This window comes from Engystomops pustulosus, chromosome 11, assembly GCF_040894005.1.
Source record: "Engystomops pustulosus chromosome 11, aEngPut4.maternal, whole genome shotgun sequence".
Classification (NCBI taxonomy): Eukaryota; Metazoa; Chordata; class Amphibia; order Anura; family Leptodactylidae; genus Engystomops; species Engystomops pustulosus.
Window position 1 is genome coordinate 2174694 of NC_092421.1, and position 27537 is coordinate 2202230.

The 27537-nt window shown below is 49.5% G+C and overlaps 1 protein-coding gene and 1 pseudogene across 1 annotated transcript in view; both read left to right on the forward strand.

The window, feature by feature from the left end:
- LOC140106298 (uncharacterized) overlaps positions 1–7372 on the forward strand; it is an 11487-nt gene extending 4115 nt beyond the window's left edge. Inside the window, exons 3-5 of the mRNA XM_072130677.1 lie at positions 471–659; positions 735–864; positions 1232–7372. Of these exons, the coding sequence (XP_071986778.1) occupies positions 471–659; positions 735–864; positions 1232–3045 (2133 nt within the window). The 3' untranslated portion in view covers positions 3046–7372. The remainder of the gene's footprint in view (positions 1–470; positions 660–734; positions 865–1231) is intronic.
- Positions 7373–16259: 8887 nt separating this feature from the next.
- Positions 16260–27537, forward strand: part of LOC140106338 (uncharacterized) — a 77166-nt pseudogene continuing 65888 nt past the window's right edge.

Sequence of the window (27537 nt, forward strand, 5' to 3'; positions counted from 1 at the left end):
GACAAAGTTGCGCCTGCGGAACCACCTGGTGGTACCAACCTGCTTTGCAGCGGGCTCTGGTGAAAACCGGGTGCCACTTAGATTCCGGTCCCAGGTGTCGGCTTGTGTCATCAGCTGCGGTGGTCCAGAGGATCCACTACCTCCGATCCTGACAATGTGTTAGTTAGGGGCCAGTAGGTGGCTTTATAGGGCTCTTCCCATATCATGTGTACATAACACATCCATATGTCATAAATACCTGGACAGATGGACTGAGAACTCTTACCACATGTTAGTGCTAGACGTAGTATTTATCACACGACTGCCTTGGCCATTTGTAGAACCCCTAAATTATCAATGTAAATATTTTAAAATTCAGTAATGACGAGCGTGATGTGGGTTTTGGAGATTTTTGTCATGACATTGTGATTAGATCAACCAAGAGGATGTGCAGGGAATTGTCGGATGTGACGTAGGTGCTTGTTTTTTAGGACTATGGACCTGTGCAGCAGCCCAGTGGACCCATGAAAACCCAGAGACATCCTCACTTATCAGGAGGATGGGACATGAGCCACTTCTCCATTACAGGCTCCTCACGTCACTCGCAGATCCATAATGGAAGCCAAGAGACGGCAATTCTAGCCCTGACCAACAAGATCATAGAGATACTGACCGGAGAGGTGAGTCCTGCTAGGATATTATATGGCTCCAGGATAACTGGATCTGGATGATGAGTCTTACCTTGTGTGTCTCAGGTCCCTGTGAGGTGTCAGGATGTCACCGTCCATTTCTCCATGGAGGAGTGGGAGTACATAGAGGAGCACAAGGACCTCTACAAGGACCTCATGATGAAGACTCGCAAGCCCCGCACATCACCGGCTAAGAGTAGGCTATATTTTGTTTCCTTGTCAAATGTGTTTTACGTAGTGATGTCACCATCGACCTATGCAAGATAAAGTATGTGAACCCTTGAGCATATAGATATTTGTCTCGTAACCCTATCACACCGGTCAGCCGCACTGGCCTGGCTACACACAGAGCATTGAGCTGCATGCTATACACATATATATTCATATAGTTTTACTTCTAGAGATATTACATTCTTATATGGCTATAATACACGGGAAGGATATTGTGTCTCCAGTCCTCCGGAGGTAAGTTCTTCCATAGTCCCTGTAATGTCATAGTCTACATTGCCGTTCTGATTATTTGTCAGTATCTCTAAACCTTGTGGAAATGTTCTTATCTACAGATTTTAACGAAGCCACAAAAACTTGGCACATCCCCGTCTCTCCACTGGATTTTGTGAATGACAATCCCATCGTTATAAACATTCAGACTTCTGATGTGGTCGACGGTCTGGAGGCTGACACTGAAGAGATGCCTCCGACATGTGAAGGAGGAGATCTCAGCGGCACTGACATGTATGTAAGATCTAATAGGAAACCGTATTACTTTACACCTCACGTGGAAGAGGATCCGTGTGAAAATTATGGAGTCAAAGAATCCCAGATGTATCTACCCGGAGGTCACAGACAGAACTATCCAACTTCTTATATTAAGGTTGAATCTTTCTCCTTTCAGGAAGAAAACCCTGAAAACCCCACAGTCTATACCATAACAGAATCACCATCACAGTATTCATCTATACGGATAAAGGAGGAGTCGCTGTCATGTGATGATGATGAATATCTCTCAGACACTAATCTATATTCCCCCATGAACCATAGACAGTCTTATCCATCTCCTCATAGTAAAGAGGAGCACTTTTCCTTTGAAGAGGTTATTCTTGAAGACACGGGCTTGAGTCCTTCAGATCATATCCCGCAAGGTCTGTCTGACCATATGACTGGGGAATCAATGTTGTGTGATGGAGATAACCTTGAAGAGATTTATTTGGGTGTAAACCATATAGAGCAGAACGGGCAGATCTATGCTTCCAAGCCCAGACCCTTCATGTGCATTCAATGCGGAAGATGCTTCACCCGCAAGTCCCAGCTCCATAGACATCAGATGATCCATACCGGCGTCAGACCATATTCCTGCTCCGAATGTGGGAAATGTTTTTTCCGCAAGTCTCACCTTCTTATACATCAGAGAACACACACAGGAGAGCGGCCGTATTCCTGCTCGGAGTGTGGAAAACGCTTCACCACAAACTCAAACCTTACCATTCACAAGAGGATCCACACAGGAGAAAACTTATATTACTGCCCCGAGTGTCACAAGTGTTTCACTAATAACTCCAATCTTGCTATACATCTGCGGATACACACGGGCGAGAAACCGTATCCCTGCTCAGAGTGCGGCAAGTGTTTTACAACCAAATCCAATCTTGTTCTACACCAGAAGATCCACACCGGCGCCCGACTGTATCACTGCTCGGAATGTCAGAAGAGTTTTACCACCAGCGCCAACCTGGCGCTCCACCAGCGGACTCACACCGGAGAGAAGCCGTTCTCCTGCTCGCATTGTGGGAAATCTTTCACTATCAACTCTCACCTCATTCGGCATCAGAGAGTCCACACGGGGGAAAAGCCCTTCATGTGCTCGGCCTGCGATAAATGTTTCGTCAGCAATTATGAGCTGAAGAGACACCAACAAAGTCACTTAGAAGACAAAGCGTATTCCGAGAACATGAATGATCCAGCAGATCCCTCCAAGGATTGGAGCCTTCCCTTATTGGAGAGGTCATACTTTTGTAGTGAATGTGGGAAAGGTTTTGCCACCAACTCAAACCTTATCCAGCATCGGCGGATACACCGGACCGAGAGACCGTATTCTTGTTCTCAGTGCGGTAAAAGTTTTACGTGTAAGTCGTATCTTCATAGGCATCTGAAGACTCACACCGGGGAGAGACCGTACTGTTGTCCTATATGTAGGAAGTCTTTTTCTAGGAACTCCCATCTCAAAAGGCATCAAAAGTGTCACACGAGGAAGAAAGCCTTTCCGTGTCTGGAGTGCGGGAAGTGCTTCAGTTCTCAGGCTCGTCTTATCCAGCACAGTCAGATTCATGCAGCCGAACATGCGGATTCTCCCTCCCGCGACGACATTTATACTTTGTGAAGCTGAGGTTCACTCTGTGCCTCGGAGGATCGAGGTTTCTCTCTGTGAAGTGACTATTGGATCTGATCCTGTTCCTTGTGCTGAGGAGATGGACCACACGCACCTCCACTAGATCCCCCCCCCTATCCATTGTCCTGTAGCATCACAATAGTCTGTGGAATGAATGTTTGTCTTGTTGAGTTACTTCTAATGTTTAGACCGTTTTGATCAGTCACCAGGGAGTCCTGTGGATAAGCAAACTAAAAGGGCCAAGTAATTGATTGTTATTGGAGGAGAATTCGTTATAAATATGACATTTTTTATCCTGACTTAGCCCAGATACATAGTTACCGGACTTAGGCACAACATTTTTCCATAGACCATGTAAGTGTTACTTCTTTATCTGACGGCTTTCTGCATAAAGTCAGTGCAGTCGCTTAGTTATAGGGCAAACATCTGGGTGCCCTACGCCCTTATGTCCTACAGAAATAGAAAGTAAGTGTAAAGTTATAAGACCCTCTGATGTATAGAAAATGATATTCTACAAAGGTCAAGAACTTGACATCACAAATCATCAGTATTAGTCATCGCGTCTTCTCACCCAATTATTGTATATATCATAGACTCTCTGCATTGTTTGAATATATATATAATATACGATGGGGCACATTTACTTACTCATCCTGCGTGTTCCCAGAAAATGCATTGTGTGACCAGAATGCACTCTGCCGCGATTCACTAAGATCGTGCGCCTGATATCCTGCATGTGTCACTTCCCCGCTCAGGTCCCCGGAGTTCACCTTCATCTTTCTTCTTCCTGGTGCATGTAAGTGCTTGATCTTGCAACCCAATTTGAAAGTTAAATCCCGCTCAGTCCAAATCAGTCGGATCATCTGACGCCCCCCCCCCCCCATTTTGTGTTGCGTGCGACACAATCCCCTGTTGAATACCTGTCCCATCCGCCCAAATCCAGATAACATTGGAAAATCCAACGAAAGTGCGGCCGCGGGACCTTAGTAAATAAGCCCCAATATGTATTTTGTACGATCCTCACTCGCTTACCTCCTCCGGACCTACAAGGACATCTGTGCTGGACAGGTAGAAAGTCGTCCATGCATATAATAATCTGCCACAATCCATATGAACAATCTCACCAGTAACACAAGATGCTGAAGCGACCAATTATAAGGTCATTACATCTCGCGACCTTCATAAAGTGATAATTGATTGTCGCAATTCATTCTATTTGTGCTCCTGCAGAATCTCCTCCCACTCTGTTTTTTCATTTGACTTAAAACTTTGGTCAGATTTCACAAATGTTCACGCAAACTTTGTCAAATAAAGGTTAAGGGTTAAAACCAGAGACTGAAACCCTTCTATCTATATAGACTGGCGGTCGGGATATCCACCCAGCTTTATAGAGAATGATTGGCAGGTGGCACCCGCACTGACCTGCTGGAGGACCTGTCGCCCTAAAAATAACGCACTAGGAGCTGCTTACTAAAGTGATTAGCTCCTAGCGCTACCCCCGATGTAGCAGTGTTACCCTGCAGAGCCACAGCCTCAGGACGCCGGACCAGCTTACAGCGCTGCAGCGTATTCATGAGGGGTCCCGTCTCCTCTGCTGCTCCCCTGGACCGCCCCTCCCTCGCCATAGGCTGCTTCATGCGGCAGTCACCACCTCCTCGTACCGCCCCCTCATGAATATGATATGTATGTAGATATGTGCACGCAGATTGCAGATGGTTTGTGCCAAATTTAATGTCAACACTTTTTGCTCTTTCCTCAAAAGTTTTTAGAGAAAGTAAAGTAGTAAAATGGAATTCTTATGTTAGGGAATACTTTTATGTTCCTATTATTTGCTGAAAAATACAAGCTTAATGAATGCAGGAGATGTAGAGAAAGTAAATGAACATGTCCAATGAGATATGGCAAATGTATTAATTGGGTGGGGGAGGTGTCTGGGTGCGACTGGAGTATCAGAGATGATATAATGATAAAGATAAGGCTGCAGCTCTGGATGTGACTGGAGTATCAGAGATGATATAATGGTAAAGATAAGGCTACTGCTCTGGATGTGACTGGAGTATCAGAGATAATCTAATGCCTCTCATTGCAATTGGCTAACTGATATATATTTAATAATATATAAGATGTCTCATACTAACAATGACCTATAGCAGTGATGGCGAACCTTTTAGTGGCCGAGTGCCCAAAAACAACCCCAAACCCCCATTATTTATCGCGAGGTGCCAACCAGAAATTAAAGCAGTAACTTATTGCTCCCTGTTCTTCAACAATTTTCGATCATATTGGCCTCCTGAAAACAAGATGGAAAATTTACATCGTTGTAGCTTCTTTCCAGTGTCCCTCTGTACACAGAGAATCGTGGGGCCAGCAGGAGGTCCTCCAAAGGTAATTCGGCCCTGTCTACTCATTCTCCCTCTTCCTACAGTCCCAAGTAGCGAAGTAAGTATCAAAATATGACAGAAAGCAGCATCTTTTAAGTTGCATGGAGCTGCAGGAAGATTCTTTGAGACCTGTCTGGTGTGCTGGGGTGATGACCCGGGTGCCCACAGAAAGGGCTCCGAGTGCCGCCTCTGGCACCAGTGCCATAGGTTCGCCACCACTGACCTATAGCGACCATCAGAGCTCATATTATTGACCTGTAGCAAAATAAAAGCTGAGCTATGATTGGTTGCTGTATACAGCCTGGCAACTCAATGTATATCCAGGCTAACTGCCATAAAACCAACAAATACACTTTGGCACTAGGTAACTGGGGGAGATTTGTCATTGTTTTTTTTTAGGTTTTTTTTTGGCATATAAAAGTCACATAGAGAGTTTTTGTGACTTTTCATTGCTCAGATGTCGTACAGGACTATTCCCACCACATAGAACTAGTGCGAGTGCAACGCCGTGCAAAGAGTCATGGCTTGTGCCTTTTTTAAAAAGCTGCAAAGTCCCTCCAGCCCCTGTGGGTGTGTTATGCATGTGCTGCGAGAAAAAAGAAAGATCCCATTGATTGTAAATGTACTGATGCAGATCCCTTTAGGGGACATATAAGGGACATACGAGGACTCGGCTGCTCCACAGGTGAACGAGCCAATCCACCAGCCGTCCCCCAGGCCAGGTATTATTAGTCATGACGGGGCAGCCTCACATTTCCACTTACAGCCACCCCATGTATCCATATAATGATATGCTTAGAAGCTGTGCATGTAGCACTGCACACATACACCAGCCATACAATTTATAATGGAGGGGACGGAGCCCATGGACCCGCTACATACACTAGAGGTGCATCATAAAAAGGTTAAACCGCTCCCAAGGGCTGCTAGCTAATACCATCAGTCACCTGTTATACATATCAAAATCACTTCTAAAGAGTCAGATGGGTGGAGCTGAAGAGTCACCCGTGTGCCTTCTGGTATGATTGATGTTTCTCAAGATGCAAGATGCCAGACATACAGACTGTAGCCTCCTGGATTACTGGATTATATTAATGCATCTTGAATCTTTGTAAAAGGAGTGGCTGATCCAGCACGTGTATCCGAATATAACAACAAACAGTAACTTAATGACACCCTAAAAATTGCTTCCTGTACTGCATCAGAGGGGGTTTGTCTCATCCCACCTACACCTCCCCGTGCCTCTTCTCAGCATGTCATGTGACCTTCGTGATGTCATCTGAGGTCCTTTACCCCATGTATTTATCTGATCACATGGCATGATCACAGCAGCTTCCATGGACCTATACTCTTCCCCATCCATGAAGGCTGCTGTCTTTTCATGTGATCAGATACATACATGGGGTACACTGCAAATGTAACAAGATCTTAGATAATTTCACCTGGTCACCTGGCATGAATTGACCAATGATGTAACAGGTCTCTCTCAATGGTCCACATAGCAACATTTTCTGTAGCAGTGAGACCTGTCAATCAGTACTAGGAGACGGGGCAATGCAAGTAACTTCTAAATATAGAGGGCCTGATTGGACTCTCTAAGTGTGATGGACTCACATCAGCTGAGTAAATCATAGTTTTTAATGCAGTATTTATTTTGGGTGGGTTAAATTCCCTGACGGTTCTCTTTAACATCGCATTAGCGGTTACACCTCACAAAATAAGCCCCTGGGTTGTCCTCCTGTATTATGTGTTATCATCTCACTACAATGCAGAGACACGTGTGTACACTGTGTTTTACTTTATGTGGTTTACAGATACTAAAACATATACTAACAGGTAGGTACCCCCCCTCCCCCACCATTCATTGACTCCTATGCGATGCTGTAACCTACTGCAATACATTGGGCCTCCTAGAACAGTTCTATAATAAAGTTTTACCAAACAAGATTTTGTCTTCATTATTGTCACTGTAATAATACACAAAAACGGACGCCCATACTTTTGGCTGGTGCACCTCGTGGTGAGATATCGTCAGTAGGGGACCCGAATTTTAATACCCCAAAATGTCTGTAAAATTGGATAGAAGGCTACAAAATGTGGGTAATAACAGGGCCCTGACCAAGAAGTGTTGGGAAAGTAATCAAAATAATAAGATAAAACAAAGAAGAAGTGTCAGAGGATTGGGGAGTCGGTGGTGGCAGAAGAGAACGCAGCCAGTCCCATGGGATTCACGCCTGGTTAACACTGCAAAGTAGGAAGCTACAGATGCGAGTGCATGAGCCGGCTCTGTCATGTGAGCGCCAGGCGTTAGCTCCCTGCAGTGAGCCAATGGTTCAATCCCCCCTAATATGGTAAGAATGCCCCTCTGACCTAAAAGTTGTGTGTAGAGGGTGACGGACTGGTCAGAGGTTCCTTATTATACACGTACTAGTGAGCCGTCCAGCTCTTTTTAGCAAGTCGGTCCTAATGATTGAGCTCACTGGGGGTGCAGTCACACGTTGCAGTTAAAACTGCATCGCAATCAGCTTTGAGGTGGTTTTAGGTGCAGTTTTGTCAATTTCACAGGTGAAAGACATGAACTGAACGGGTGAATTTGATTTGAAGGAGAAAGCTGTTCCACAAATGTCATTCACCTGTCGATTTGATGTCTTTCACTTGTTAAAATAAGTAATACCACCTAAAAACAACCCAAAACTAATTGCGATGCTGTTTTAACTGCAACGTGTGAACGCACCCTTAGAAGAGCCGGGCTCCCGATCGCTGAGAAGAGCCGGCCTCCCGATCGCTGAGAAGAGCCGGCCTCCCGATCGCCGAGAAGAGCCGGCCTCCCGATCGCCGAGAAGAGCCGGCCTCCCGATCGCTCAGAAGAGCCGGCCTCCCGATCGCTCAGAAGAGCCGGCCTCCCGATCGCTCAGAAGAGCCGGCCTCCCGATCGCTCAGAAGAGCCGGCCTCCCGATCGCTCAGAAGAAGAGCGGGGCTCCCGATCGCTGAGAAGAGCCAGGCTCCCGATCGCTGAGAAGAGCCGGGCTCACGATCGCTGAGAAGAGCCGGGCTCACGATCGCCGAGTAGAAGAGCCGGGCTCCCGATCGCCGAGTAGAAGAGCCGGGCTCCCGATCGCCGAGTAGAAGAGCCGGGCTCCCGATCGCCGAGTAGAAGAGCCGGGCTCCCGATCGCCGAGTAGAAGAGCCGGGCTCCCGATCGCCGAGTAGAAGAGCCGGGCTCCCGATCGCCGAGTAGAAGAGCCGGGCTCCCGATCGCCGAGTAGAAGAGCCGGGCTCCCGATCACTAAGAGATGCAGTTAACATCACAAAAGGCTTTATTCAATGAGCTTAGAAAATGATAATCACATACACAATATCTACAATGTCACAGCAGCACAGACACAATATACAATAAATAAGGTTTCTTAAAACACATCAGTTTTTTCCATTTTTCTCAACATAATTATCATAATTGGGGGAAAACAAACGAAAAAGGAAGCTTTTCAAAAAAACGGATGCATTTTTTAACAGACTGATTAAAAATGGTCCAAAAACGGGTTCAAAACGCCTTAGGGAGTCTCCAGAGGCATCTGCTGGGAAGATCGCCCCTTTTTGTTTTTGTCCTTTGGATCTATAAGGGTAGGAAATGAAGATCAGTGAGAATGAGCCCTACAGCCTTAGGAGCATTGCCCCAGGAGGAGGAGGAAGCCTCTGGATCTGTGGATATACGATTTTATGTCTGGGGTTCTCCATTCTTTGGAAATGAATGTGGTAATGGTAAAGGGAAGATGTGCTTCTTCCGGCTCTTCTCAGCGATCGGAAGCTCCCTGGGTGTGGAGGTAGGTAGGCAGCTCCCTGGGTGTGGAGGTAGGTAGGTAGCTTCCTGGGTGTGGAGGTAGGTAGGTAGCTCCCTGGGTGTGGAGGTAGGTAGGTAGCTCCCTGGGTGAGGAGGTAGGTAGGTAGCTTCCTGGGTGTGGAGGTAGGTAGGTAGCTTCCTGGGTGTGGAGGTAGGTAGGTAGCTTCCTCGGTGTGGAGGTAGGTAGGTAGCTCCCTGGGTGTGGAGGTAGGTAGGTAGCTCCCTGGGTGTGGAGGTAGGTAGGTAGCTCCCTGGGTGTGGAGGTAGGTAGGTAGCTCCCTGGGTGTGGAGGTAGGTAGGTAGCTTCCTGGGTGTGGAGGTAGGTAGGTAGCTCCCTGGGTGTGGAGGTAGGTAGGTAGCTCCCTGGGTGTGGAGGTAGGTAGATAGCTCCCCGGGTGAGGAGGTAGGTAGATAGCTCCCCGGGTGAGGAGGTAGGTAGGTAGGTTGCTCCCTGGGTGTGAAGGTAGGTGGCTCCCTATGTGTGTAGGTAGGCGGCTCCCTGGGTGTGGAGGTAGGTAGGCAGCTCCCTGGGTGTGGAGGTAGGTAGGCAGCTCCCTGGGTGTGGAGGTAGGTAGGCAGCTCCCTGGGTGTGGAGGTAGGTAGGCAGCTCCCTGGGTGTGGAGGTAGGTAGGCAGCTCCCTGGGTGTGGAGGTAGGTAGGCAGCTCCCTGGGTGTGGAGGTAGGTAGGCAGCTCCCTGGGTGTGGAGGTAGGTAGGCAGCTCCCTGGGTGTGGAGGTAGGTAGGCAGCTCCCTGGGTGTGGAGGTAGGTAGGTTGCTCCCTGGGTGTGGAGGTAGGTGGCTCCCTATGTGTGTAGGTAGGTGGCTCCCTTGGTGTGGAGGTAGGTAGGTAGCTCCCTGGGTAGGTAGCTCCCTGGGTGTGTAGGTAGGTAGCTCCCTGGGTGTGTAGGTAGGTGGCTCCCTGTGTGTAGGTAGGTGGCTCCCTGTGTGTAGGTAGGTGGCTCCCTGTGTGTAGGTAGGTGGCTCCCTGTGTGTAGGTAGGTGGCTCCCTGTGTGTGGAGGTAGGTGGCTCCCTGTGTGTGGAGGTAGGTGGCTCCCTGTGTGTGGAGGTAGGTAGCTCTCTGTGTGTGGAGGTAGGTGGCTCCCTGGGTGGAGGTAGGTAGCTCCCTGTGTGTGGAGGTAGGTAGCTCCCTGTGTGTGGAGGTAGGTAGCTCCCTGTGTGTGTAGGCAGGTGGCTCCCTGTGTGTGTGTAGGTAGGTGGCTCCCTGTGTGTGTGTAGGTAGGTGGCTCCCTGTGTGTGTGGAGGTAGTTGGCTCCCTGTGTGTGTGGAGGTAGGTGGCTCCCTGTGTGTGTGTAGGTAGGTGGCTCCCTGGGTGGAGGTAGGTAGCTCCCAGTGTGTGTAGGTAGGTGGCTCCCTGTGTGTGTGGAGGTAGGTGGCACTCTGGGTGTGTAGGCAGGTGGCTCCCTGTGTGTGTAGGTAGGTGGCTTCCTGTGTGTGGAGGTAGGTAGCTCCCAGTGTGTGTAGGTAGGTGGCTCCCTGTGTGTGTGTAGGTAGGTGGCTCTCTGGGTGTGTAGGCAGGTGGCTCCCTGTGTGTGTGTAGGTAGGTAGCTCTCTGTGTGTAGGTAGGTAGCTCCCTGGGTGTAGGTAGGTAGCTCCCTGGGTGTGAAGTAGGTGGCTCCCTGTGTGTGTAGGTAGGTGGCTCCCTGTGTGTGTAGGTAGGTGGCTCCCTGTGTGTGGAGGTAGGTGGCTCCCTGTGTGTGGAGGTAGGTGGCTCCCTGGGTGTGGAGGTAGGTAGCTCCCTGTGTGTGTAGGCAGGTGGCTCCCTGTGTGTGTAGGCAGGTGGCTCCCTGTGTGTGTGGAGGTAGGTGGCTCCCTGTGTGTGTGGAGGTAGGTGGCTCCCTGTGTGTGTGGAGGTAGGTGGCTCCCTGTGTGTGTGGAGGTAGGTGGCTCCCTGTGTGTGTGGAGGTAGGTGGCTCCCTGTGTGTGTGGAGGTAGGTGGCTCCCTGTGTGTGTGGGGGTAGGTGGCTCCCTGTGTGTGTGGAGGTAGGTGGCTCCCTGGGTGTGGAGGTAGGTAGCTCCCTGGGTGTGGAGGTAGGTAGCTCCCTGGGTGTGGAGGTAGGTAGCTCCCTGTGTGTGTAGGCAGGTGGCTCCCTGTGTGTGTAGGCAGGTGGCTCCCTGTGTGTGTGGAGGTAGGTGGCTCCCTGTGTGTGTGGAGGTAGGTGGCTCCCTGTGTGTGTGGAGGTAGGTGGCTCCCTGGGTGGAGGTAGGTAGCTCCCAGTGTGTGTAGGTAGGTGGCTCCCTGTGTGTGTGGAGGTAGGTGGCTCTCTGGGTGTGTAGGCAGGTGGCTCCCTGTGTGTGTGTAGGTAGGTGGCTTCCTGTGTGTGGAGGTAGGTAGCTCCCAGTGTGTGTAGGTAGGTGGCTCCCTGTGTGTGTGTAGGTAGGTGGCTCCCTGTGTGTGTGTAGGTAGGTGGCTTCCTGTGTGTGGAGGTAGGTAGCTCCCAGTGTGTGTAGGCAGGTGGCTCCCTGTGTGTGTGTAGGTAGGTAGCTCTCTGTGTGTAGGTAGGTAGCTCCCTGGGTGTGAAGTAGGTGGCTCCCTGGGTGTAGGTAGGTATCTCCCTGTGTGTGGAGGTAGGTGGCTCCCTGTGTGTGGAGGTAGGTGGCTCTCTGGGTGTGTAGGTAGGTGGCTCCCTGTGTGTGTAGGTAGGTGGCTCCCTGTGTGTGTAGGTAGGTGGCTTCCTGTGTGTGGAGGTAGGTAGCTCTCTGTGTGTGGAGGTAGGTAGCTCTCTGTGTGTGTAGGTAGGTAGCTCTCTGTGTGTGTAGGTAGGTGGCTCCCTGTGTGTGTGGAGATAGGTAGCTCTCTGTGTGTGTAGGTAGGTGGCTCCCTGTGTGTGGAGGTAGGTGGCTCCCTGTGTGTGGAGGTAGGTGGCTCCCTGGGTGTGGAGGTAGGTAGCTCCCTGGGTGTGGAGGTAGGTAGCTCCCTGGGTGTGGAGGTAGGTAGCTCCCTGGGTGTGGAGGTAGGTAGCTCCCTGGGTGTGGAGGTAGGTGGCTTCCTGTGTGTGTGTAGGTAAGTGGCTTCCTGTGTGTGTAGGCAGGTGGCTCCCTGTGTGTGTGGAGGTAGGTGGCTCCCTGTGTGTGTGGAGGTAGGTGGCTCCCTGTGTGTGTGGAGGTAGGTGGCTCCCTGTGTGTGTGGAGGTAGGTGGCTCCCTGTGTGTGTGTAGGTAGGTGGCTCCCTGGGTGGAGGTAGGTAGCTCCCAGTGTGTGTAAGTAGGTGGCTCCCTGTGTGTGTGGAGGTAGGTGGCTCTCTGGGTGTGTAGGCAGGTGGCTCCCTGTGTGTGTGTAGGTAGGTGGCTCCCTGTGTGTGTGGAGGTAGGTGGCTCCCTGGGTGGAGGTAGGTAGCTCCCAGTGTGTGTAGGTAGGTGGCTCCCTGTGTGTGTGGAGGTAGGTGGCTCTCTGGGTGTGTAGGCAGGTGGCTCCCTGTGTGTGTGTAGGTAGGTGGCTTCCTGTGTGTGGAGGTAGGTAGCTCCCAGTGTGTGTAGGTAGGTGGCTCCCTGTGTGTGTGTAGGTAGGTGGCTCCCTGTGTGTGTGTAGGTAGGTGGCTTCCTGTGTGTGGAGGTAGGTAGCTCCCAGTGTGTGTAGGCAGGTGGCTCCCTGTGTGTGTGTAGGTAGGTAGCTCTCTGTGTGTAGGTAGGTAGCTCCCTGGGTGTGAAGTAGGTGGCTCCCTGTGTGTGGAGGTAGGTGGCTCCCTGTGTGTGGAGGTAGGTGGCTCCCTGTGTGTGGAGGTAGGTGGCTCCCTGTGTGTGGAGGTAGGTGGCTCCCTGTGTGTTGAGGTAGGTGGCTCTCTGGGTGTGTAGGTAGGTGGCTCCCTGTGTGTGTAGGTAGGTGGCTTCCTGTGTGTGGAGGTAGGTAGCTCTCTGTGTGTGGAGGTAGGTAGCTCTGTGTGTGTGGAGGTAGGTAGCTCTCTGTGTGTGTAGGTAGGTGGCTCCCTGTGTGTGTGGAGGTAGGTAGCTCTCTGTGTGTGGAGGTAGGTGGCTCCCTGTGTGTGGAGGTAGGTGGCTCCCTGTGTGTGGAGGTAGGTGGCTCCCTGGGTGTGGAGGTAGGTAGCTCCCTGGGTGTGGAGGTAGGTAGCTCCCTGGGTGTGGAGGTAGGTAGCTCCCTGGGTGTGGAGGTAGGTAGCTCCCTGGGTGTGGAGGTAGGTGGCTCCCTGTGTGTGTGGAGGTAGGTGGCTCTCTGGGTGTGTAGGCAGGTGGCTCCCTGTGTGTGTGTAGGTAAGTGGCTTCCTGTGTGTGTAGGCAGGTGGCTCCCTGTGTGTGTGGAGGTAGGTGGCTCCCTGTGTGTGTGGAGGTAGGTGGCTCCCTGTGTGTGTGGAGGTAGGTGGCTCCCTGTGTGTGTGGAGGTAGGTGGCTCCCTGTGTGTGTGGAGGTAGGTGGCTCCCTGTGTGTGTGGAGGTAGGTGGCTCCCTGGGTGGAGGTAGGTAGCTCCCAGTGTGTGTAGGTAGGTGGCTCCCTGTGTGTGTGGAGGTAGGTGGCTCTCTGGGTGTGTAGGCAGGTGGCTCCCTGTGTGTGTGTAGGTAGGTGGCTTCCTGTGTGTGTAGGTAGGTGGCTTCCTGTGTGTGTAGGTAGGTGGCTCCCTGGGTGTGTAGGTAGGTGGCTCCCAGTGTGTGTAGGTAGGTGGCTCCCTGTGTGTGTGTAGGTAGGTGGCTCTCTGGGTGTGTAGGCAGGTGGCTCCCTGTGTGTGTGTAGGTAGGTGGCTTCCTGTGTGTGGAGGTAGGTGGCTCCCTGTGTGTGTAGGCAGGTGGCTCCCTGTGTGTGTGTAGGTAGGTAGCTCTCTGTGTGTAGGTAGGTAGCTCCCTGGGTGTGAGGTAGGTGGCTCCCTGTGTGTGGAGGTAGGTGGCTCCCTGTGTGTGGAGGTAGGTGGCTCCCTGTGTGTGGAGGTAGGTGGCTCCCTGTGTGTGTGTAGGTAGGTGGCTCTCTGGGTGTGTAGGTAGGTGGCTTCCTGTGTGTGGAGGTAGGTAGCTCTCTGTGTGTGGAGGTAGGTAGCTCTCTGTGTGTGTAGGTAGGTGGCTCCCTGTGTGTGTGGAGGTAGGTAGCTCTCTGTGTGTGTAGGTAGGTGGCTCCCTGTGTGTGTGGAGGTAGGTAGCTCTCTGTGTGTGTAGGTAGGTGGCTCCCTGTGTGTGGAGGTAGGTGGCTCCCTGTGTGTGGAGGTAGGTGGCTCCCTGTGTGTGGAGGTAAGTGGCTCCCTGGGTGTGGAGGTAGGTGGCTCTCTGTGTGTGGAGGTAGGTGGCTCCCTGTGTGTGTAGGTAGGTGGCTTCCTGTGTGTGGAGGTAGGTAGCTCTCTGTGTGTGGAGGTAGGTAGCTCTCTGTGTGTGTAGGTAGGTGGCTCCCTGTGTGTGTGGAGGTAGGTAGCTCTCTGTGTGTGTAGGTAGGTGGCTCCCTGTGTGTGTGGAGGTAGGTAGCTCTCTGTGTGTGTAGGTAGGTGGCTCCCTGTGTGTGGAGGTAGGTGGCTCCCTGTGTGTGGAGGTAGGTGGCTCCCTGTGTGTGGAGGTAGGTGGCTCCCTGGGTGTGGAGGTAGGTAGCTCCCTGGGTGTGGAGGTAGGTAGCTACCTGGGTGTGGAGGTAGGTAGCTCCCTGTGTGTGTGGAGGTAGGTAGCTCTCTGTGTGTGTAGGTAGGTGGCTCCCTGTGTGTGTAGGTAGGTGGCTCCCTGTGTGTGTGTGTAGGTAGGTAGCTCTCTGTGTGTAGGTAGGTGGCTGTGTGTGTGTAGGTAGGTAGCTCTCTGTGTGTAGGTAGGTGGCTCCCTGTGTGTGTGGAGGTAGGTGGCTCCCTGTGTGTGTGTAGGTAGGTAGCTCTCTGTGTGTAGGTAGGTGGCTGTGTGTGTGTAGGTAGGTGGCTGTGTGTGTGTAGGTAGGTGGCTGTGTGTGTGTAGGTAGGTAGCTCTCTGTGTGTAGGTAGGTGGCTGTGTGTGTGTGTAGGTAGGTAGCTCTCTGTGTGTAGGTAGGTAGCTCCCTGGGTGTGTAGGTAGGTGGCTCCCTGTGTGTGGAGGTAGGTGGCTCCCTGTGTGTGGAGGTAGGTGGCTCCCTGTGTGTGGAGGTAGGTGGCTCCCTGTGTGCGGAGGTAGGTGGCTCCCTGTGTGTGGAGGTAGGTATCTCCCTGTGTGTGGAGGTAGGTGGCTCCCTGTGTGTGGAGGTAGGTATCTCCCTGTGTGTGGAGGTAGGTGGCTCCCTGTGTGTGGAGGTAGGTATCTCCCTGTGTGTGGAGGTAGGTGGCTCCCTGTGTGTGGAGGTAGGTATCTCCCTGTGTGTGGAGGTAGGTGGCTCCCTGTGTGTGGAGGTAGGTGGCTCCCTGTGTGTGTAGGTAGGTGGCTCCCTGTGTGTGGAGGTAGGTGGCTCCCTGTGTGTGGAGGTAGGTGGCTCCCTGTGTGTAGGTAGGTGGCTCCCTGTGTGTGGAGGTAGGTGGCTCTCTGTGTGTGTGGAGGTAGGTGGCTCTCTGTGTGTGTGGAGGTAGGTGGCTCCCTGTGTGTGTAGGTAGGTGGCTCCCTGTGTGTGGAGGTAGGTAGCTCTCTGTGTGTAGGTAGGTGGCTCCCTGTGAGTGTAGGTAGGTAGCTCTCTGTGTGTAGGTAGGTGGCTCCCTGTGTGTGGAGGTAGGTGGCTCCCTGTGTGTGTGGAGGTAGGTGGCTCTCTGTGTGTGTGGAGGTACGTGGCTCCCTGTGTGTGTAGGTAGGTGGCTCCCTGGGTGTGTAGGTAGGTGGCTCCCTGTGTGTGGAGGTAGGTAGCTCCCTGTGTGTGGAGGTAGGTGGCTCCCTGGGTGTGTAGGTAGGTGGCTCCCTGTGTGTGGAGGTAGGTAGCTCTCTGTGTGTAGGTAGGTGGCTCCCTGGGTGTGTAGGTAGGTGGCTCCCTGGGTGTGTAGGTAGGTGGCTCCCTGGGTGTGTAGGTAGGTGGCTCCCTGGGTGTGTAGGTAGGTGGCTCCCTGTGTGGCAGCTCCTCATGTATTTATGGACCCAGGACAGCAGAATACGTGACTCCTCCCATGATGATCACATGACCCTGACATCATCACAGGTCCTATAGTCACTTAAATATAACATTTTCCACGGATTTGTCTGATCACATGACAATGACATCATCACAGGTCCTGCAGCCCCTGGGATGGAGCATCTCCAGAGAAGTTACTAGTCAGTATATAATGTATCATTGTTACTATATCCATTGTATATAATGTATCATTGTTACTATATCCATTGTATATAATGTATCATTGTTACTATATCCATTGTATATAATGTATCATTGTTACTATATCCATTGTATATGATACAGGCTGTATATAAGATTAGTCTCCTATATACATGTATAGTATATCATTGTGTACAGTACAGGCTGTATATAAGATTAGTCTCCTATATACATGTATAATATATCATTGTGTACAGTACAGGCTGTATATAAGATCAGTCTCCTATATACGTGTATAATATACCATTGTGTACAGTACAGGCTGTATATAAGATTAGTCTCCTATATACATGTATAATATATCATTGTGTACAGTACAGGCTGTATATAAGATTAGTCTCCTATATACATGTATAATATACCATTGTGTACAGTACAGGCTGTATATAAGATCAGTCTCCTATATACATGTATACTATATCACTGTGTACAGTACAGGCTGTATATAAGATTACTACTTTCCAAAAAGTAGAACATTTTGAATTGGAAAAAACATAGGTTTTTCACAATTTTCGCCAAATTTCCTTTATTTAATAAATAAATACTAATCATATGCTTACATTTCACAACCAACCAAGTACAAAGTGTCACGAAAATCTCTAAATCCCCAGGATATGTTAAAGCTTCCGGAGTTATGACCACTTATAGTGACACAGGGCAGATTTTAAACAAAGGGCCAAGTCGTTAAGGGGTTAAATGAAGTTTCCATTTGTATGTCGGCCATTACTTTAGTTATAGTCTCAGCCGCCATGTGTCTGGCGATGCGATTACTCAGATCCTGTGTTCTATGTATTATATAGCGACCACGTTTTTTCCCTTCCACCTCCCAGAATCCTTTATGACATGAGCCCCGCGTGACCTGCAGAACATGGACAAGTGCCCGGAGCGCCTGACGGAGAAGGTCCTGAATGTCACGTTAGAGGTCATCTACCTGCTGACCGGAGAGGTGAGGGCGCCCGTACATTGTCTTATCCGTATTTATAGAAGGACAATAGTTTTCCTGGTTGGGGAAGCTGCTGTCGGAGAGGCCGGTAAGACGTCTGCTCACAGTGTGGATTTTATTGTAAATCTGCAGCGTAAGGCGAAATTCACACTAACGTGTCCCACCCCACCCCCCACCCCCCCGTGCCTTAGCACCGATCCGCTCACCCCCGCCCCTCTCCACAGAGAAACGTGGGGCCCGGCGCCGTATTCCTGGGAAATTACTTGTCCTATCTTTCTCCCGGCTACGGAACGGTACATAGACACACGTGTGCTGCACCGTACCGGTCCCTTACAGCGCCGTGCGCCCATTACCAGCCTACGGGAGACGTATATCCAACGTATAATATGTCCGGCGTATACACGCCCCCAGCGGCCACGTGCATGAGGGCGAATACAGTAGCATTAAAATGAATGTGTTTAGGAAATAATCAGGCAAACAATGGGGCAGATTTATCAAGCTAATAGCCAGAGTATTCTTAGTTACCCCAGGGCAACCAATCACAGCTCAGCTTTCATTTTAACCCCTTCCCGCCGCAGCCCTTTTTTGATTTGGCGCTTTCATTTTTCTGTTCAATAAACTTTTATTGAAATTGGCAAATAACAAGGTTCAAAGTAACAACGGTGAATCGGGTACTCATCACATCAGCATGTATATCTTAGTGTACATAAGACAAGTGTCATACAACCAATGGTACAACTAACATAGGATGGATAGCCGCTTCATGGCGCTTTCATTTTTCACTCCCCACCTTCAAAAATCTATAACTTTTTTATTTTTCCACATGCAGAGCTCTGTGACGGCGTGTTTTCTGCATAACAAATTGCTCTTCATAGTGACGGTTTTTATTATTCCTGCCGTGTACTGGGAAGCGGGAAAAAAATTCCAAATGCAGAGAAATTGGTGAAAAAAAACATTTGTGCCGTTTCTTTTGGGCTTGGATTTTACGGATTTCACTGTGCGCCCCAAATGACAGGTCTAGTTTATTCTTTGGGTCGGTGCAATCACGTGGATACCAAATTTGTACAGGTTTTATAATGTTTTCATACATTTACAAAAATTAAAACCTTCTGTACAAAAATTGTAGTATATAGGTTTATTTTTTTTATTGACTCGTGTATAAGCCAAGGTGAGGTTTTTTTTGTGCTGAAAAACTCAGCTTTTACACGAGTATACACTCACCGGCCACTTTATTAGTTACACCTGTTCAACTGCTCGTTAACACTTAATTTCTAATCAGCCAATCACATGGCGGCAGTGCATTTAGGCATGTAGACATGGTCAAGACAATCTCATGCAGTTCACACCGAGCATCAGTATGGGGAAGAAAGGTGATTTGTGGCCTTTGAACGTGGCATGGTTGTTGGTGCCAGAAGGGCTGGTCTGAGTATTTCAGAAACTGCTGATCTACTGGGATTTTCACGCACAACCATCTCTAGGGTTTACAGAGAATGGTCCGAAAAAGAAAAAACATCCAGTGAGCGGCAGTTCTGTGGGCGGAAATGCCTTGTTGATGCCAGAGGTCAGAGGAGAATGGGCAGACTGGTTCGAGCTGATAGAAAGGCAACAGTGACTCAAATCACCACCCGTTACAACCAAGGTAGGCAGAAGAGCATCTCTGAACGCACAGTACGTCCAACTTTGAGGCAGATGGGCTACAGCAGCAGAAGACCACACCGGGTGCCACTCCTTTCAGCTAAGAACAGGAAACTGAGGCTACAATTTGCACAAGCTCATCGAAATTGGACAGTAGAAGATTGGAAAACGTTGCCTGGTCTGATGAGTCTCGATTTCTGCTGCGACATTCGGATGGTAGGGTCAGAATTTGGTGTCAACAACATGAAAGCATGGATCCATCCTGCCTTGTATCAGCGGGTCAGGCTGGTGCTGGTGGTGTCATGGATCCATCCTGCCTTGTATCAGCGGCTCAGGCTGGTGGTGGTGGTGTCATGGATCCATCCTGCCTTGTATCAGCGGGTCAGGCTGGTGGTGGTGGTGTCATGGATCCATCCTGCCTTGTATCAGCGGGTCAGGCTGGTGGTGGTGGTGTCATGGATCCATCCTGCCTTGTATCAGCGGCTCAGGCTGGTGGTGCTGGTGTCATGGATCCATCCTGCCTTGTATCAGCGGCTCAGGCTGGTGGTGGTGGTGTCATGGATCCATCCTGCCTTGTATCAGCGGGTCAGGCTGGTGGTGCTGGTGTCATGGTGTTGTTGCTGACCATGTCCATCCCTTTATGAGCACAATGTACCCTGTAACATCTGATGGCTACTTTCAGCAGGATAATGCGCCATGTCATAAAGCTGGAATCATCTCAGACTGGTTTCTTGAACATGACAATGAGGTCACTGGACACAAATGGCCTCCACAGTCACCAGATCTCAATCCAATAGAGCATCTTTGGGATGTGGTGGAACGGGAGATTCGCATCATGGATGTGCAGCCGACAAATCTGCGGCAACTGTGTGATGCCATCATGTCACTATGGAGCAAAATCTCTGAGGAGCTTCCAGCACCTTGTTGTATCTATGCCACGAAGAATTGAGGCAGTTCTGAAGGCAAAAGGGGGTCCGACACGTTACTAGCATGGTGTACCTAATAAGGTGGCCGCTGAGTGTATACGGTAACAACTAATTACATATTAACTTCTATTTTACGGACCCATTTTTATATGATTTATGGCGATTCCTGGGGTCCCCCTTTGATTGTCCTCTCTGCACAGGATTACATAGTAGTGAAGAAGGTATCGGGTGAAGAGGAAGAATGGGGCCGGCACCAGTTCCCCATCACGGAGCCTCCACTGAATGAAAGAAGATCTTCACAGAAAGTTCTAGAAAACATCAACACCATCATTTATCTGCTGACAGGCGAGGTGAGCTCTGCATGGATATAAAACCCTCCAAATACTGTGGAAGGGGGTAATAAAATTCAGATTATGACATCATGGGATTATGACAGTGGGCGACCTCTGATAATATTTTACTGGCCACTCCCGCTGCCTCTCTCCTATATATTGTGAGCCGAGGGAATCTCTCCAGTGATATCCGCACGATCCCTCATAGGGGCGGTGAGATTGCAGGGACTGGGTGATATTAGCTTCAAAATGAAATTAATTCCTATTTTGTATTGGTCGTTTTCAAATGTAATATGTAAAGTCTACGGCTAAAGGGTCGTCTGTTGTCATGTTTTTTACAGTGTAAAATATTACAGATTAACTAAAGGGTTTTTTTTCCCTACAAATAAATAGCTCTTGGGATGTAAAACAACTTTGCCTATAATCCTTGTTACCTTTATACAGCAGTTTCTTTTCTGTGCCCCTCAGAGCTGCAGTCGCTACTTCTCCTCCACGTGCTGGAGTCCTTAGTTTGTTTATAGTTTGTTTCTTAGTCGGTTTCATGGGAGGGAAGGAGCTGCTGCTCCATTCTAGCAGAGGAGGAGGTCATGTGACAGAGCTCTCTCTGGGCATGTAGCAGAGCTGGATGTGTCCAAGACAGATGTAAATACAGATGTCTCCTGTACAGAATAGTGAGGTAGAAGATCTCCCCTGTTCCCTATTAGTCCCTTCATCCTTGTCTGTGATTCTACAGAACTTTCTCTCTCCTCTCCTCATGCTGCTCCCCTCCCCCATATTGTCATCAGCACTTTTTGCACTGTGCAGAGAAGCTATTAACCTTAGTGCTCACACAGCACAGCTACAGACTTCATGTAACTGGTTTAGCTATGATTTCTATCACTTATTACATGTTCCCTGCTTCTCTATGTGAGGGGAGCTGCCAGGCTGTCACCATTTACCATACTGTGCAGTGTTCATTTAGTTTTTCAAAAGTAAATCCAATGGAGTTAATTCTAGTGATGTGTCTTTAGTAAACGAGCCGGCTCTAAGAGCCAGCTTTTGTTTGTGAACGATGGGAGCCGGCTACCACAATGAGTCGATGGCTCACAATACCCCACCACCTTTAGCCCGATACGATAGGTTTCAAAGGGGAGTGACTGACTGGCCTGCAAAGAGAAGAAGGAGCCATGTAGTGACAGCAGACGAGTCAACGAAAAAAAGGGGAGAGCAAGAAAGAATGGAAAATCTAGGTGGTCGAGCCAAGTAACAGCACAGTACATGGTACATAAGCATACATCGCAGGCAATGTATATAGTATAGTATATATAGTATAGAGGAGTATAATGTCATCGCTGTCCACACAATGTGGGAAATAATCTGGTACAGAGCCACAATGTGTCATGGGAAGACACTCAGGTCATTCAACCCCATCATACCTCAAGCATTACATTAATCACTTCTTGGCGTAGTAAGGTGTTTTTGGGCGGTCGCCGCCTTGGGGGTCTACCTCTACATTTTCAAGACCCTGTACTGAGAATATACCGAGAGTGTACCGAGACTATACTGAGACTGTACTGAGAATATACCGAGACTGTACCGAGACTATACTGAGACTGTACTGAGACTGTACTGAGACTATACCGAGAGTGTACCGAGACTATACCGAGACTGTACCGAGACTATACCGAGACTGTACCGAGACTATACTGAGAGTGTACTGAGACTATACTGAGAGTGTACTGAGACTATACTGAGACTGTACTGAGAGTGTACTGAGACTATACCGAGACTGTACTGAGAATATACCGAGACTGTACCGAGACTATACTGAGAGTGTACCGAGAGTGTACTGAGACTATACCGAGACTGTACTGAGAATATACCGAGACTGTACCGAGACTATACTGAGAGTGTACTGAGACTATACTGAGAGTGTACTGAGACTATACTGAGACTGTACTGAGACTGTACTGAGACTGTACTGAGACTATACTGAGACTATACTGAGACTATACTGAGACTATACTGAGACTATACTGAGACTATACTGAGACTATACTGAGACTATACTGAGACTATACTGAGACTATACTGAGACTATACTGAGACTATACTGAGAGTGTACTGAGACTATACTGAGAGTGTACTGAGACTATACTGAGAGTGTACTGAGAGTGTACCGAGAGTGTACCGAGAGTGTACCGAGAGTGTACCGAGAGTGTACCGAGACTATACTGAGAGTGTACCGAGACTATACTGAGAGTGTACCGAGACTATACTGAGAGTGTACTGAGAGTGTACTGAGAGTGTACTGAGAGTGTACTGAGAGTGTACTGAGACTATACCGAGAGTGTACCGAGACTGTACCGAGAGTGTACCGAGAGTGTACCGAGAGTGTACCGAGACTGTACCGAGACTGTACCGAGAGTGTACTGAGACTATACTGAGACTATACTGAGACTATACTGAGAGTGTACTGAGACTATACTGAGACTATACTGAGACTGTACTGAGAGTGTACTGAGAGTGTACTGAGAGTGTACTGAGAGTGTACTGAGAGTGTACTGAGAGTGTACTGAGAGTGTACTGAGAGTGTACTGAGACTATACTGAGACTGTACTGAGAGTGTACTGAGAGTGTACTGAGAGTGTACTGAGAGTGTACTGAGAGTGTACTGAGACTATACTGAGACTATACTGAGAGTGTACTGAGACTATACTGAGACTATACTGAGACTATACTGAGACTGTACTGAGACTGTACTGAGAGTGTACCGAGAGTGTACCGAGAGTGTACCGAGACTGTACCGAGACTGTACCGAGAGTGTACTGAGACTATACTGAGACTATACTGAGACTATACTGAGAGTGTACTGAGACTATACTGAGACTATACTGAGACTATACTGAGACTGTACTGAGAGTGTACTGAGAGTGTACTGAGAGTGTACTGAGAGTGTACTGAGAGTGTACTGAGAGTGTACTGAGAGTGTACTGAGAGTGTACTGAGAGTGTACTGAGAGTGTACTGAGAGTGTACTGAGAGTGTACTGAGAGTGTACTGAGACTATACTGAGACTATACTGAGAGTGTACTGAGAGTGTACTGAGAGTGTACTGAGACTATACTGAGACTATACTGAGACTATACTGAGACTGTACTGAGAGTGTACTGAGAGTGTACTGAGACTATACTGAGAGTGTACTGAGACTATACTGAGACTATACTGAGACTGTACTGAGAGTGTACTGAGAGTGTACTGAGAGTGTACTGAGAGTGTACTGAGACTATACTGAGAGTGTACTGAGAGTGTACTGAGAGTGTACTGAGAGTGTACTGAGACTATACTGAGACTGTACCGAGACTGTACCGAGAGTGTACCGAGAGTGTACCGAGACTATACTGAGACTATACTGAGACTATACTGAGAGTGTACTGAGACTATACTGAGACTATACTGAGACTATACTGAGACTATACTGAGAGTGTACTGAGAGTGTACTGAGAGTGTACTGAGAGTGTACTGAGACTGTACTGAGACTATACTGAGACTATACTGAGACTGTACTGAGACTATACTGAGACTATACTGAGACTATACTGAGAGTGTACTGAGACTATACTGAGACTATACTGAGACTGTACTGAGACTATACTGAGACTATACTGAGACTATACTGAGACTATACTGAGACTGTACTGAGACTATACTGAGACTATACTGAGACTGTACTGAGACTATACTGAGACTATACTGAGACTATACTGAGACTATACTGAGACTGTACTGAGACTATACTGAGACTATACTGAGAGTGTACTGAGAGTGTACTGAGACTATACTGAGAGTGTACTGAGAGTGTACTGAGAGTGTACTGAGACTGTACTGAGACTGTACTGAGACTGTACTGAGAGTGTACTGAGACTATACTGAGAGTGTACCGAGAGTGTACTGAGACTATACTGAGACTATACTGAGACTATACTGAGACTATACTGAGACTGTACTGAGAGTGTACTGAGAGTGTACTGAGAGTGTACTGAGAGTGTACTGAGACTATACTGAGACTATACTGAGAGTGTACTGAGAGTGTACTGAGAGTGTACTGAGACTATACTGAGACTATACTGAGACTATACTGAGAGTGTACTGAGACTGTACTGAGACTGTACTGAGACTGTACTGAGACTGTACTGAGAGTGTACTGAGACTATACTGAGAGTGTACCGAGAGTGTACTGAGACTATACTGAGACTATACTGAGACTGTACTGAGACTATACTGAGACTATACTGAGACTATACTGAGACTATACTGAGACTGTACTGAGAGTGTACTGAGAGTGTACTGAGAGTGTACTGAGAGTGTACTGAGACTATACTGAGACTATACTGAGAGTGTACTGAGAGTGTACTGAGAGTGTACTGAGACTATACTGAGACTATACTGAGACTATACTGAGAGTGTACTGAGAGTGTACTGAGAGTGTACTGAGACTATACTGAGACTGTACTGAGACTGTACTGAGAGTGTACTGAGAGTGTACTGAGAGTGTACTGAGACTATACTGAGACTATACTGAGACTATACTGAGAGTGTACTGAGAGTGTACTGAGACTATACTGAGAGTGTACTGAGAGTGTACTGAGAGTGTACTGAGAGTGTACTGAGAGTGTACTGAGAGTGTACTGAGACTATACTGAGACTATACTGAGACTATACTGAGAGTGTACTGAGAGTGTACTGAGACTATACTGAGAGTGTACTGAGAGTGTACTGAGAGTGTACTGAGAGTGTACTGAGAGTGTACTGAGAGTGTACTGAGAGTGTACTGAGACTATACTGAGAGTGTACTGAGAGTGTACTGAGAGTGTACTGAGACTATACTGAGAGTGTACTGAGAGTTTACCGAGAGTGTACTGAGGCTATTTCCTTGTGTGATCAGGTGACGATCAGGTGTTGGGATTCTGGGATCTCTTTCTCCCTGGAGGAGTGGAAGTATTTAGAGGAACACCGGGATCTGTACCGGGACGTAACGGTGTTGGACGTTCAGCGGCTTTTCTTATCTCCAGGTAAGTTTTTTGATAATAATCCTTCCCTCACTAGTAACAAGATATTTACTCCCATGATCTTAGATGTATTTTCGCATCTACAGAAGGATCCAGGAGGGAGATACTACCAGCCCCATCATCCAATCATTTTTACACCCATGAGAATCCGGAGGGGGATCGCAATGTTCCTCAGGATCAGGTAGTCTCCAGTATTCTGATTATTCGCATCTATGTGTCCGGATATTTCCCTGGCCTGTGGATTCCACCGGAGAGCCAGAATTTTGCATCATTAAATTAACCATCGAAATCCTGGATAAAGCAGGGACTCTTAGTGATAGATCCAGGCTCTGTGGCTGTGGTCATCTTCTTATATTTGTTATTCATGGCCTCCTTTCTTTTAAAATCAACTTGTAAAATTATGCCAATGAGGCTGTAAGGCTCTGGGGGTGTTACCAGAGACCTTTCATGTTTTCCCCTCTGCACACTTCCCTTTCCCCCAACCTGCTGTAATCTCACACAATGGGAGGAGGGAAGTGCTGCTGCACATGTATCATAGTGTCATAGTTTATACGTGTGAAAAAAGACCCTTGTCCATCAAGTGCAACCAAGAGATTGGATGAGGAAGGGATTTAGGGGAAACAATTCTATATAACATAATCATCAATGTTATTTAGGTGTGGAAAGGCATCTAGACCCTTCTTGAAGCTCTCTGCTGTCCCTGCTGTGACCAGCGCCTGAGCTCTCTGCTGTCCCTGCTGTGACCAGCGCCTGAGCTCTCTGCTTTCCCTGCTGTGACCAGCGCCTGAGCTCTCTGCTGTCCCTGCTGTGACCAGCGCCCGAGCTCTCTGCTGTCCCTGCTGTGACCAGTGCCTGAGCTCTCTGCTGTCCCTGCTGTGCTCTGCTCCTGAGCTCTCTGCTGTCCCTGCTGTGCTCTGCTCCTGAGCTCTCTGCTGTCCCTGCTGTGCTCTGCTCCTGAGCTCTCTGCTGTCCCTGCTGTGACCAGCACCTGAGCTCTCTGCTGTCCCTGCTGTGACCAGCGCCTGAGCTCTCTGCTGTCCCTGCTGTGACCAGCGCCTGAGCTCTCTGCTGTCCCTGCTGTGACCAGCGCCTGAGCTCTCTGCTGTCCCTGCTGTGACCAGCACCTGAGCTCTCTGCTGTCCCTGCTGTGACTAGCGCCTGAGCTTTCTGCTGTCCCTGCTGTGCTCTGCTCCTGAGCTCTCTGCTGTCCCTGCTGTGCTCTGCTCCTGAGCTCTCTGCTGTCCCTGCTGTGACCAGCGCCTGAGCTCTCTGCTGTCCCTGCTGTGACCAGCGCCTGAGCTCTCTGCTGTCTCTGCTGTGACCAGCGCCTGAGCTCTCTGCTGTGACCAGCGCCTGAGCTCTCTGCTGTCTCTGCTGTGACCAGCGCCTGAGCTCTCTGCTGTCCCTGCTGTGACCGGCGCCTGAGCTCTCTGCTGTCCCTGCTGTGACCAGCGCCTGAGCTCTCTGCTGTCCCTGCTTTGACCAGCGCCTGAGCTCTCTGCTGTCCCTGCTGTGCTCTGCTCCTGAGCTCTCTGCTGTCCCTGCTGTGCTCTGCTCCTGAGCTCTCTGCTGTCCCTGCTGTGACCAGCGCCTGAGCTCTCTGCTGTCCCTGCTGTGACCAGCGCCTGAGCTCTCTGCTGTCCCTGCTGTGACCAGCGCCTGAGCTCTCTGCTGTCCCTGCTGTGACCAGCGCCTGAGCTCTCTGCTGTCCCTGCTGTGACCAGCGCCTGAGCTCTCTGCTGTCCCTGCTGTGACCAGCGCCTGAGCTCTCTGCTGTCCCTGCTGTGACCAGCGCCTGAGCTCTCTGCTGTCCCTGCTGTGACCAGCGCCTGAGCTCTCTGCTGTCCCTGCTGTGACCAGCGCCTGAGCTCTCTGCTGTCCCTGCTGTGACCAGCGCCTGAGCTCTCTGCTGTCCCTGCTGTGACCAGCGCCTGAGCTCTCTGCTGTCCCTGCTGTGACCAGCGCCTGAGCTCTCTGCTGTCCCTGCTGTGCTCTGCTCCTGAGCTCTCTGCTGTCCCTGCTGTGACCAGCGCCTGAGCTCTCTGCTGTCCCTGCTGTGACCAGCGCCTGAGCTCTCTGCTGTCCCTGCTGTGACCAGCGCCTGAGCTCTCTGCTGTCCCTGCTGTGACCAGCGCCTGAGCTCTCTGCTGTCCCTGCTGTGCTCTGCTCCTGAGCTCTCTGCTGTCCCTGCTGTG